Source organism: Carassius carassius, chromosome 23 (assembly GCF_963082965.1).
Source record: "Carassius carassius chromosome 23, fCarCar2.1, whole genome shotgun sequence".
Classification (NCBI taxonomy): Eukaryota; Metazoa; Chordata; class Actinopteri; order Cypriniformes; family Cyprinidae; genus Carassius; species Carassius carassius.
In genome coordinates, this window is record NC_081777.1 from 24,820,751 (window position 1) to 24,834,504 (window position 13,754).

Genomic DNA, 13,754 nt, shown 5'->3' on the forward strand with positions numbered 1-13,754 from the left:
GATTTTTGTTGAGCTCTGAAATAATCAGTCTGCAACCTGCTGAAGCTGTGATCTGCAAAGATCAGACAAGGAACACAGCCTCACAATGAAAATGAAACACTTTTTATAATGATGCATCTGTTGAGTAAGCATGAATCAAGTGACTGTAAAATTCAATCAGATGTGTGAGAAAAACCTGAACATGTTTCTGTGCTCTATTGTTGCTCGTCCTGAAAATTGCAAATTTTTGTGAGGTTGTTGCCTTTTATTATCTGTACAACATGATTTGTGTATTGTGGAAATAAGCTTTCTTGATTTATGTGTGGACAAAAGAATACAGGGGGCTGTCATTTCTATGCTCTGTAAAGGCAGACGATAAGTACGCAAGTAAAAAAAATGCTATGATGTGCATAAAGTTCCATTCTCTCTTTTTATGTCTCTTTCTTTGAAAAAAAATACCTTTGATTCTTGCATGTGGGTGCATGTGATGTGGGCTTGAGTGTGTGTGTGTGTTGTCAGGCACTTGAATGTTACACAACTAGCTGAAACTGTTAAGCCATTCTACAGTAGCAGAATTATACACATTTTTCCTGCAGGTAAATATTTTCTCAATATAATTCTCAAAATAAAGGTGCTTCACGATGCCATAGAAGAACCTTTTTGTCTAAATGGTTGCATAAAGAACCTTTAACATCTGAAGAAACTTTCTGGCTAACAAAATGTTCTTTTTATAATTTTCCATAATAAAGTTAAAAAAGAGATGTTTTTTGTGGTTCTTCCATGGCATCACTGTGAAGAACCTTTAAAACCTGTATGTGTAGACACAACAGTCTATTTCAGTTCTTATAAGTTCATACCAACCTCTCCACAGCTGTTCCTATCAATCCTGTTCAGGAAAGCCCCTCTCATTTGACCCCATTAGGCCCACCCAAAACCGTGCAGAAAATGAGAGAAAGAGAGAGTGAGCGAGAGGTAAAGGAGAAGAACTACACCTCTTGGGGTTTATCCAGTAATCCCTCCAGCTTTTCAGATTTTTCTTCTCCGACTTTGATTCCTCGCTGCTTTGAAGTTCACTCTCTCTGTAAGCAGTATGTCTCCTTTGTCTGGCCTCACTGCATAGTGCATCTTTTTCATTCATAATACATATCCCACTGATATAACTTTTTATGAATGACCATAAGGATTAATAATAGACATGGTGGCCTCAAAAGCTACATTTCAAGGAATATTTTGCCCAAAAATGAACATAAAATTTTGGTTTTATTGGTTTGAAGGAGACATGTGGTTCAATATTTTGTTATCCAATAGGGTTTATGAGTTTTTACCTCATTGTCTGCGTAGACAGAGCACAGCCTGTCTTTTCTGGTGGAACAATATCCAGGGCTACATTTCCTTAAAGTATTGTTAGTAAATTTTAGAAAACATTGCTTACGTTGCTTTTGGGAAACACAGCTTGGGTCTGTCTGTGTTTGCCTATGACTACTGAAACGTTATGTTTGCTGAGTCTGTACATACAGTCTGTGCCTATTGTAGTTTCCTAATTTTCAAAGAGCTGGTAACATTAATCAGGTGTTCTGCCACTTTTTATTTTCTGTTCAGAGGGAAACATTTCCATTTTGTTGTCATTTCTGTTCAGTTTCTTAGGTTGTTTTCATTTTATCTTTATTATTAGATTGAGTCTAATTTAGTTTTCATCTTGAGGCTTCACTGAATGTTGCCATCGTGCATCATTCTGGCTGTCTGTTTCTGGGCTTACTGCCTGGACCACACCAAGGTCAAAGTTAAGAGGCCTGGTTTTACGGAGGAGATATGGCTGGAAAAGCGGATCTGGGATCCGTTATGTCACTTAACTCCATCAACTGTTTCCAATTACAGACTTCAAAGGACTCGTCGCCTCAACTGTGTTTAAAAGAAAGGATGGCTCAGGTCAGAAGAAAACAGCATGAGTCCTATTTTCTTTCATTACAGCATTATTTCTTTTCTCTTTAGGATTTACTGATGGGATCAAGTGTAACTATATATGTAATGGCGTATGTTGAGTTTCTGCTTGAAATGATAACTTATTTTACAGTAAAATGTCAATTATAATAAAATTACATAGACAAATATAAAATAACAATAATAAAATATAAAATTATAAGATCTGTTAACTAAAACTAAACCACACACAAAAAAAGAAACGAAACCTGGAAGAAATATTTATTTATATATAGAAAATTAGAAATGAAACTAAATAAGACTAAAGTGAATTTGAAACACTAAAATTTCTAAAATCGAAATAAAAATAAATTGAAGCCAAGTAAAAATATGAAAAAAAAGCACATTACAAAAGCACATCAGGGAAAGTCAAAACTGTGCTTGTGAACAGACTAAAATGTGAAGAATTTTTTATTTGTATGTCATTGAAGGCTCTTATTGTCGAGCATAATGTTTGCTTTCTCAGGTTCTTTGGAACTAACAAGCATATTGAATTTTATTCCTGTTATTTTCTTTTTTTTTCAGTTTGAAAAGCCATTTATCTGTGATACACACAGACCAGCATGCATAAAACACATCAAAGTGCAGATGTTGGGAAAAGATTATTGTGAAGACGGGAGATGAGAAATATGCTTTGATATCTTATAAAGATGGTTTGGCTTTGAACGGTTAACGTTTCATCACACAGTGTAAACAGGAAAGATCTAGACACTACTATCTCTTGTGTGGTTTTCTTCAGCAGGATGTGCCTGTGTTTTTAGTCTATGCCTTCAGAAAGACATTTATCTCCCACAGATCCAAGATCAAGCTATTGTAAGAGGATTTTGTTTTATTTTATTTTTTTTGCAAAACAAAATGCACTACTACCCTTTTCTTGATTTATGCTCTCTTAAATGTGCACTCAGTAACTTTTATGTTGTACTGACTGATGCGACAGTTGCTCCTTGTAAAATAAACAGCGTTCATTAGGCTGTTTTAATCAAATATGATTTTATACATAAAAAACATAGCTTATTTATAGCATGTATAAAATAAATAGAGGAAAAAGTGCATTTAGGTAAGTTTCACTGTAACCATCCATCCTGCATTTCCCTTTCCTGACCTTTAGAGGGCAATAAATGAGAACATTTTCAGAAATGTGGGATTTAGATGGCATCCAGACCTCAGGACGGCACGTTGAACCCCCCCCAAATGAATAGATAAATAAAAATCATGTTTCAAACCCAAATTTGTGTAATTTTGGACAGACAAACTAAAATGCATTCTTAATTTCATACTTTCATTCAAATTGCAGCAGATGTTGTTCTTGACTGCATGTGATCATCTTTGGCTATAGCTAAGGTGCTCCATCAGTCCATTAAGGCACTCCCCATTTTCCAGATCAATAGATCTGATGAAATACGGCTTGTAATGTCATCACTGTAGGACTACACTAAGAAGACTTCCCAGAATCCAACAAATCCTTGTCATTAAGAGTGAGAGAGTGAATGGACAGACAGTGCATGTCAGCAGCATGAGAACATGTTGTCAGTTTACATCTTTCACTTTCGACAGTCATCTCTAATTATAATCTCTGTTTACCTGACTGCATTTGTGGCGAAACACTACACATTATGTTAGAGCCCCCTCTTACTAACTTTTTCTTAAATTGAAATTTCTTGGATTCAGATCCTCCTCTCTTTTTCCGTTCTCCAAGTTGACGTCTTTACCCTTTCCCGTCCCTTTTTTGTTCATCTGCTGTAACACAAGCAAAAAGAGGGCGGAGACAAGAAGAGCCACACCCGCCATCAGAAAACCAGCTCCATAGTCACTCATTTTGTCTATGAAGATTCCTGTAGAAACAGTAGAAAATATTTAATAACAGTCAGTTAAGTCTGAAACGGAATTTTCTCTTAAAACAATAGTTCAACATTTGCAGAATATTTACTGACTCTCATCCAAGATGTAGATGAGATTTGGAGAAATTCAGCATTACATCAGTTGCTCACCAATGGATCCTCTGCAGTGAATGGGTGCCGTCAGAATGAAAGTTCAAACAGCTGATAAAAACATCACAAGTAATCCACACAACTCTAGTCCATCAGTTAATGTCTTGTGAAGTGAAAAGCCAAGTGTTTGTAATAAACATCCATCAAGACATTTTAACTTCAAAATGTTGCTCTATTCATAATATTGCTTTCTCCATTAAAACACCCCCATTGTGTCGCAGAATCTGATTTTACCAAGTGAGACATGTTCCTGGGACAACATCTTTGTTGTCCCTGGAACAACATTGTGATTAACCAATCAGATTTGAAGAACCAGGTAATAGATTTTGTGAAGTTTATGCTTAAAATCACTGTTTGGTGCTTGTACATCAGTGTCATTCATCTATCATTTCCTTAGATTTTAGGGATTACTCATGGTTAAGGTTAGGTTTAGGTGTAGGGATATGGTCAAGAATACATTTTTGGAGTAAAATGTTGTTCCAGGGTCAACAAAATATGTTGACCTAGGAACACAGCTAACTCAGCAAAATCAGGACGTGCCCATTTTGTCTGAATCTGGAGAGAAATATGCACATATCAAGCACTGTTTACAAGCAAAAACAGCCCTAGACAGTATTAAACAAGTATGTTGGTAGATTTTGATGTGAGAGGACAAAATACTTTTTAACTGGAGGAAGCATTATGTTTTGGTCAGATGTGACGGTTTAAAGTTAAAATGCCCTAATGATGGATTTGTTTCTTACAAACATGCATATTTTCACTGTACAATACATTCATTGATGGACAGGCATTATGTGGATTACTTGTGGATTATTGCAATGTTATTATCAGCTGTTTTAACTTTTATTCTGACGGCATCCATTAACTTTAATAACATTAACTAAAAGTTTCATTTTTAGGTAAACTATAAATTGACAAATCTCTAAAATAAAACCACAAACCACAAATCTCTTATATGGTCCGATTTTCTATAGAGTTATAAAATATCGTAAGTAGTATTCAATATTATGAAAATGTCATTAGCTTGCAATTAAAATTAAAATATTGACATTATCTGAGCAAAATGAGAGTGTGCTGATTGCATCCAAAACTTGTTGAAACAATTCTAGGGTGTTGTAGATGGGTGCAAGGGCATTTGTATGCAGTTGCAATAGGATGTTCTGGATGATTGCACGTGCATAACAGTGACGCTTGCCCAAAGACCAATAATTATCCTGCAGTTGTTCGTGCATCTTCCCACCTCATGTTTTCAGGCCAAGCTGCTTTCTGAATGCACATTTCCCTTTACATTTATTTTAAATAATCAATCAAAGCACAAAGGAATAGAGTGCCTGTCAAGTCAGTGTTGTCAAATCATGCAGTGATTATTTGAGATGTCTTTTATAATGCCACAGTAAAGGAGTTTTCCAACCTGATTAAAACTCACTAAGAAAAACTGCTGCAGAGTTAATTTATGGTGTAATTACACTGCCGGTTATGGAGCCCAGCAGACTACACTCTTAACCTGCAGTGCCTAAAATAAAGGCGCTCCTCTCCTCCCAAACATCAATCTGTGCTCTGTTTAATTGACTAAAACCCCAAGAGATTCATATTAAGTACATTAGTCTTTCAGAATACAGATATAGATGTAGTTTTGGCAGTCAATGCCTTTAAACGGACGGATGATATTTTTCTGGATGATTTAGTGTTGAACTGCTTCTGGTGTGGGAGAGGTTTTTGGCTGCTTGGAGTGAAACTCTTCCAGCTTGTGCCATGTTTTGGCAGATGTTTTTAAGAGAAAAGGTGTTAGTTAAGAGCAAAATGTCATTATTTCAACATTACAGAACTATCGATTTTAATTTTCCCTATCAGAGCCTTATTGTCTAGCAATCAATTACAGCTATTACAAACCCGATTCCAAAAAAGATGGGACACTGTACAAATTGTGAATAAAAACAGAATGCAATGATGTGGAAGATTAAAATTTCAATATTTTATTCAGAATACAACATAGATGACATATCAAATGTTTAAACTGAGAAAATGTATAATTTTAAGGGAAAATAAGTTGATTTTACATTTCATGGCATCAACACATCTTAAAAAAGTTGGGACAAGGCCATGTTTACCACTGTGTGGCATCCCCTTTTCTTTTTACAACAGTCTGCAAACGTCTGGGGATTGAGGAGACAAGTTGCTCAAGTTGCTAAATGTTGCCCCATTCTTGTCTAATACAGGCTTCTAGTTGCTCAACTGTCTCCGGTCTTCTTTGTCACATCTTCCTGTTTATGATGCATCAAATGTTTTCTATGGGTGAAAGATCTGGACTGCAGGCTGGCCATTTCAGTACCCGGATCCTTCTTCTACACTGCCATGATGTGTTAATTAATGCAGTATGTGGTCTGGCATTGTCATGTTGGAAAATGCAAGGTCTTCCCTGAAAGAGACGACGTCTGGATGGGAGCATATGTTGTTCTAGAACTTGGATATACCTTTCAGCATTGATGGCGCCTTTCCAGATGTGTAAGCTGCCCATGCCACATGCACTGACGCAACCCCATACCATCAGAGATGCAGGCTTCTGAACTGAGCGCTGATAACAATTTGGGTTGTCCTTGTCCTCTTTAGTCTGGATGACATGGCATACCAGTTTTCTAAAAAGAACTTCAAATTTTGATTCGTCTGACCACAGAACAGTTTTCCACTTTGCCACAGTCCATTTTAAATGAGCTTTGGCCCAGAGAAAATGCCGGCGCTTCTGGTTCATGTTTAGATATGGCTTCTTTTTTGACCTGTAGAGTTTTAACCGGCAACGGCGAATGGCACATTGGATTGTGTTCACCGACAATGTTTTCTGGAAGTATTCCTGAGCCAATGTTGTGATTTCCATTACAGTAGCATTCCTGTGTGATGCAGTGCAGTCTAGGGCCTGAAGAACACAGGCATCCAGTATGGTTTTCCGGCCTTGACCCTTACGCACAGAGATCGTTCCAGATTCTCTGAATCTCTGAATGATATTATGCACTATAGATGATGATAACTTCAAACTCTTTGCAATTTGTCTCTGAGAAACTCCTTTCTGATATTGCTCCACTATTTTTCGCCACAGCATTGGGGGAATTGGTGATCCTCTGCCCATCTTGACTTCTGAGAGACACTACCACTCTGAGAGGCTCTTTTTATACACAATAATGTTGCCAATTGACCTAATAAGTTGCAAATTGGTCCAGCTGTTCCTTATATGTAAATTTAACTTTTCCTGCCTCTTAATGCTACCTGTCCCAACTTTTTTGGAATGTGTAACTCTCATGAAATCCAAAATGAGCCAATATTTGGCATGACATTTCAAAATGTCTCACTTTCAACATTTGATATGTTATCTATATTCTATTGTGAATAAAATATAAGTTTATGAGATTTGTAAATTATTACATTCCTTTTTTATTCACAATTTGTACAGTCTCCCAAACTTTTTGTAATCGGGTTTGTCTATACATTGTTGTTCTTGGCTGGTTGTTTGTTTGTTGATTTATTGGCCACTTTTGCAGAGCTCCACTGATGTACAGTATTATCACACTACCGTTTGTGATGTGCTACGTACTGAGCAGCGGGCACAGAAAAATTACAGCCAATGAAACCAAATAAATGGTTTAAATTTGGTGAGGGCAGTCAAAGCGTGGCCTGCTATTGAAGCAGGAAAAGCCATTTATGCAATGACCAATAATCCATGAAATGAACACAATAGCCAAGTGCATTTCTCTGATAGGCAATGTTTTATGGGACGATAACATAGTATTCCTGTAAATTTAGTCCTGTCGGGCATTAATGAGAAACCTCATCAAAGAAATATGACGAAGAAAGGGTATGCATTAGGATTACTGATAAAGAGCTTTACATAGTTACTGTACAATGGCAGACTATAGAGTAACTTCATGATTATAACCAAATTATTATATGTAATATATATATATATATATATATATATATACATACATACATATATATATATATTAAAATGCATTTAGCAGACGCAAAGCGACTTACAGTGCATTCAGGCTATCAATTTTTACCTATCATGTGTTCCCGGGGAATCGAACTCCCAACCCCAACCCCGCAATGCTCTATCACTTGAGCTACAGGAACATATATATATATATATATATATATATATATATATATATATATATCCATAATTGCATATAATAATTTGGTTATAATAATTGTGTAGATATTATTAATTAATAATTATATATTCTGTTATATATTACATGCAACAAATTTATTATATTATATTATATTATTAGTGGTTTATCTACATTATCTACACACATCAAATAAATATCAACAAATATAATAATTTTGATATCATTGCTTAGGATAGTCACTAGTGACCAAATTTCAGTAAACATCTCACCTGCCAAAGGTGGTCCAAGGAGGCCACCGCTGCTGCGGATGAGCATGAAGAAGCCCAGAGCACTTCCCAGCCTCTCTACCCCCACCACCTCAGCGAGTACCGTGATGTGAATGGCCACAGTCGCTCCGAACACCAGTCCATAACCCGCACTGAACAGCGCTAGCTGGGTGAATGTGGTTGCAAGCGGGCAGAGCAGCAGAACAATACCCAACAGAATCACTGTGACGATCAGCTGATGGACTGTCTTAACCAGCCGCAGGTTAGCCACCCACCCAAATAACACCCGGCCTAACAGGTCCAGCACAGCAGAGATGGACATGAGAGCGGCTGCCTGGTACTCCTCCACTCCTTGACTCCGGGCGTACGGAACCAGAAAGAGAGATGGAGCGAAGAAGCCGAGAGCAGCAAAGACACCAAACATTGAGTAGACCATGAAGCGAGCATTAGCGATAAGAGTGTAGTCCACGTAACGAATGATTTTGACCTTCAGTGGATCTGAGTCTGACCTATTATTTGAACTTCTAGAGTCTATGTGAGGTTGAGATAACAGCTGCATCTCCTGCTCTTTCTCCTCGAGCTCTTTAGGAGGAACGTGTGTGTTGAGGGGTCTCAGAAGAGCTCCACACAAACACAAGTTGAGCTGCAGAGCTCCCAGGATAAGCATCGCTCCCCTCCAGGAATACTGATCCACCATGAACTGGAAGGATGGGGTAAGGATGAAGGTGAGGAGGCACTCTCCTGTGCTGGCAAAAGCATTGGCCACTGGCCGTCGCTTCTCAAAGTACCAGCCCAGCATGGTCACAGTAGGGGTCCAGGTCAGCGCATAGCCAAATCCTGCAGAGGACGAAACAAAAAGGACATTCAGAGAGCAAAGCAGGTGGATATACCTGAGCAAGCATTTATTCCTCTGACAAGTCATTAATTTTTCAAGGGTAAAACAATGCTGAGATGCCACTGGTTACATAGACAACTGTATTGTAAGATCATAGGTATTTATGACCGTCTAGTAACACTGAATGTCCGATTCAAAAGTTTGGGGTCAGTAAGATTATAATGTTGTGTTTTTTAAAAATACTTCTCTTATGCTCACCAAGTCTGCATTTATTTTATTAAAAATATGGTTAAAACAGCAATATTGTGAAATATTATTACGATCAAAAACAACTATTATCTCTTTGAATATATGATGCAAAACTGAATTTTCAGCACCATTACTCCAATCTTCAGTGTCACATGATCCTTCAGAAATCATTCTAATAGGTTGATTCTGTGCTAAAGGAACATTTATTATTATTTTAAATGTTGAAAAAGTTGTGCTGCGTGACATTTTTCTTTCTTTCTTTTTCTTTGTTTTTTTTCTTTGTTTCTTTCTTTCTTGTGCTTTATCAGTCTGACAAAATCAGTAAATGTTTCTTTTATGTAAAATAACATCATTGCAAAAAGAGATAATAGTAAGATAATAATATGTAGTAGTAAACCAGCTAAATAGTAAAATAAATAAAGAATAAGTTGGTTAAGATACTAAGAAAGTGTCAGTTAATGAAGTAAACTACATGAATAATTATCTAATTAACAAGTAATTAAGAAAAATTAATAATTTAATCAATAATTGGACAAAATTTTTTAACAGTTTTAGTGAACTTTGTTTCTTTTTTAGCTTTGCCCCTACCATTTTCTAATTTCATCATATGCTCTGCTGTGTTCTTGAATCTGAGTGGTTCATGAATAAGATCCTATACAGCTACTATAAATGGCTAATGACTTCTTCAAGTTGTGAATCCTCACTGAAACATTGGAAACATGGAGCCATATGCTCCACTGCTGGCTGCACTTTTACCTGTAAGGAACCCCACAGTGATGTACAGCTGTAGCAGATCCTGGGCATATGACCCGGCCACCATCCCAATGCTGCTCAGCAGACCCCCCGCCACCACCACTGGCCGATGGCCGAAGTACGCACTCAGTGCGGTGCCTACAGGGGCTGAATCACAGACAAACACGAAGCACACCGTCATGACATACTGTACCACCAGGAGCCAAGTGCTCCATCAGCCCAATAATGAAATTATACTGGTAACACAAACCCATATTTCTAGTCCCCTGCTCTGTTAGATTTGTTTCAGCCACACAATGTTTTAAAGTCTGATGGTGCCAGAGAACAAGAGCATGTCTCTAACAAATATTACAAGATTAAGGCGAGCTTGTGTGTTGGCATGCATCTTAATCACAAATAAGATCAGACAACAGTTAAGATCAAGTGTTTTTCGCAAATCACATCTTCGTGGTTTGCAGCTTAGATTTTGTGTGAAAACCACAATAACATTGTTAAACATTGAATAATAACATAATATCTGAATAAAAATATTAGTAATATAAATGATTTATAACTTTTTAAAAAAAAGTTGAGAGAACATAAGTGTAATAACAAATACACACAGCCACATATTCATTTATAGGCAAAGTGTTTGTGGATATTAACAAATAATACTTCAATTATATACTATATATATATATATATATATATATATATATATATACAGTACAGACCAAAAGTTTTTGACACACCTTCTCATTCAAAGAGTTTTATTTATTTTCATGACTATGAAAATTGTGGATTCACACTGAAGTCATCAAAACTATGAACTAGTGGAGTCGGCGCCGTTCGCCAGGGGGCCGGAGCCTGCTGCCTCCGTGAAGGTATCCGGAGGAGCAGGGAACGGGGGACTCCTGCCGGCTGCCCAAAACCGGAGGAGCCGTCGCCGTCCACCTGGCGGCGGAGGGGTGTCGTGGCGTCCACCGAGGGCCGTCCAGTGCCACCGCCAGGCACCGCGGAGGAGATCACCCAGCTGGTGGAGGGCCGAGCAGCAGTGCGTCTGGGAACCGGAATGTTTTTTTTTTTTTCTCTCTCTCCCCTCTCTCGTCTCTGTCGCTCCTCCTTCCATCTCCTTTTCTCTCGCCTCGTCTGTCCTACCCCCAGGTTCCCGCGAGCGGTCCCCCCCTGGAGGGAGGGGGGGGGGAGTAGAGCGCAGTCTCGAGGGTACCCCCCGGCCTGCGAGGGGCGATGGGGGTATGTAGCGAGTGGGGCGGGGCCGAGGGACGTGGGAACAAGGAGTGAGGCCGGCAATGATTGGGCAAATCAGTGACACCTTGCGACCCACTGCTGGTCTCGAGTCCCACGTAGGAGATGGAAGGATATAAAACTGGAGCGACGACAGTGAAGGACGAGAGAGGACCAGGCCTGGGCTTTTAGTTGTGTTTTGGTTTTTATTTGAGCGCACCAGTCGCCTCCTTCTTCCCGATGATTAGGAAGTTTTAATTCATTACAATATATATTTATATATAGTATATTTATTTTCTTCAGATTTTAAGATGTATATTATTGTTTTAAGTCTTTGCAGCTTAGATTTTGTGCAAACATTTAACAAAATAGCAATTAATTCTTATAGTGCAAATAATACATTTTAAAATATTTTAATGATATTACATGAAGAATAATGTTAATATATTCTATTCTTTTTATTATTTTTGCATTCTATTTGTTTTCTTTTTATTTTCTATAAATTAACAAAAAGCAAAAAAAAGGCCTCTAACACTAGCTTGCACAATTATTTTTCTTTTAATTTATTATATAATAATAATAATAAACTTTGCTATGTATACGGTGTTAAGCTAAGTGAGACTTATAGCACTTGCATATCATTGCTCTTTAGTTGATTTTGATGGCTTCCATTGTCCTCATTTGTAAATCACTTTGGATAAAAGCATCTGCTAAATGACTAAATATAAATGTAATATTTCATTAAATAAATTATAATATTAAATTCATAAATAAGAGAAAAGATTTTACAAGAGAACATTTTAAAAGAATAGAAGAACAATCTTGTATGATCATATGTGACCGAGTTTTCACTAAGTCACATTTTCATTTTGAACTTCATAAACATATCAGTCTCATGTATGACATTAAAAGGCAAAGGTGTGTGCTGACAGCGGAAGTGGAGTAAACCCCCTGCTGGTTGAAACGTTAAATTGCCACATACCCCCAAAATGTACAGTTGCCACAGAGATGGATGTGATCCATGAGCTTGCAGTTGCTGTGGTTGCAAAGTAGCAGTGGATTTCTACGAAGAACACACCGAAGGACTTGATTACTCCGAATGTCAGCCCAAAGACAAGGAAGGTGGAAAGCACAATGAACCAGCCATAGCCTCCATCCGGGGGACCTGCAGGCTGAACTGTTCGGATCTTTCTTTGTAGATCCATTGGAAGCTCAGGAGAGAAGTTCAAAGCATCACCTTCAATCTAAAAATTAGATACAGCATACATCAGACTATTTTTATATCAATGGAATGCATAAATCCACACTGCCTAGTCAGCACCGATGTTCTCTGAGCTCAATAACACATGAGATGAAAGTGATATAATTCATCACTTATTAACTTTAAGTGTCCAAACAGCTGAAGAATGATTAACTACTACAAGCTGTATTCAGATATTATACAACGCTGATCTTATGCTTTGTGGACATGTGTTTATCTATGAGGGAATGAATGCGTAACCTACGTCAAGACCCTTACAAGAATTTAGGACACCCTGTAAACTTGTTTTCGCTTGGCCATCTGCACAAGGCCAGCACACATAAACAGTTAGAAAACTAGTTCTTTTTACCGCCAGAAGCAAATGTTAACAGTCAGCACTGAATCAGTCAGCTGAACATTGTTGGAGCTGATGGTGGTCTCTTTCATTATCCACATAGGGGTGTTTTCTAGAGCTGCTGACATGTTTCTCTGTCATGTTTTATGTCCCATGTGTTTATGAATAGGTGTGAAGAGCTAACAGCATGTCATGCAGGATAGATGTTAGGACAGGTAAACACATGATGACCTGCATATCACCCCAGCACATAACATGAAACTTAGATATGCCATGTAGGACAACAGAAACCCATTTCAATATATATGATTTTTTTTCATATTATTTTGTGCATTTTCTTTATTTACAGGTTATCATCAGGGCGATAACTGAAATAGAGGCTTTTTAAGGCTGTTTTTATGTGTGAAATACAGCTATTTAATCAATACCTATTTTCAATGTGAAATTTAAATGGTCGAAAGACATTATTTAAAAAAATCTAAGTGGAACACCTTGCCATTTCATAATATATATATATATATATATATATATATATATATATATATATATATATTTTTTTTTTTTTTTCATGAATGAAGCAATCATTTAAAATACAATAAGCATCTATATTCTGAATTTAATCACAGAAGAAAGGGTTGCAGGGAAATTACATTTGAAAACCAAACATGATCTTACCTCTCATGGTGTCTGCCGGCTGAAAAGACTCCTCATTCCCACTTCCATGTTCTGTGGCTTATCTTCAGTGACACGGCATATTCATGACC

The 13,754-nt window shown here is 37.4% G+C and overlaps 1 protein-coding gene across 1 annotated transcript; it reads right to left on the reverse strand.

Moving 5' to 3' along the window:
* Positions 1 to 3,426: 3,426 nt before the first annotated feature.
* On the reverse strand, positions 3,427 to 13,754 carry LOC132101629 (monocarboxylate transporter 13-like). The gene is made up of 5 exons (XM_059506711.1): positions 13,666 to 13,754; positions 12,378 to 12,639; positions 10,175 to 10,318; positions 8,338 to 9,171; positions 3,427 to 3,788 (listed from the first exon to the last, which is right to left on the reverse strand). The coding sequence occupies exons 2-5, from the start codon at positions 12,598 to 12,600 to the stop codon at positions 3,589 to 3,591; spliced, it is 1,401 nt and encodes a 466-aa protein (XP_059362694.1). The 5' UTR covers positions 12,601 to 12,639; positions 13,666 to 13,754; the 3' UTR covers positions 3,427 to 3,588.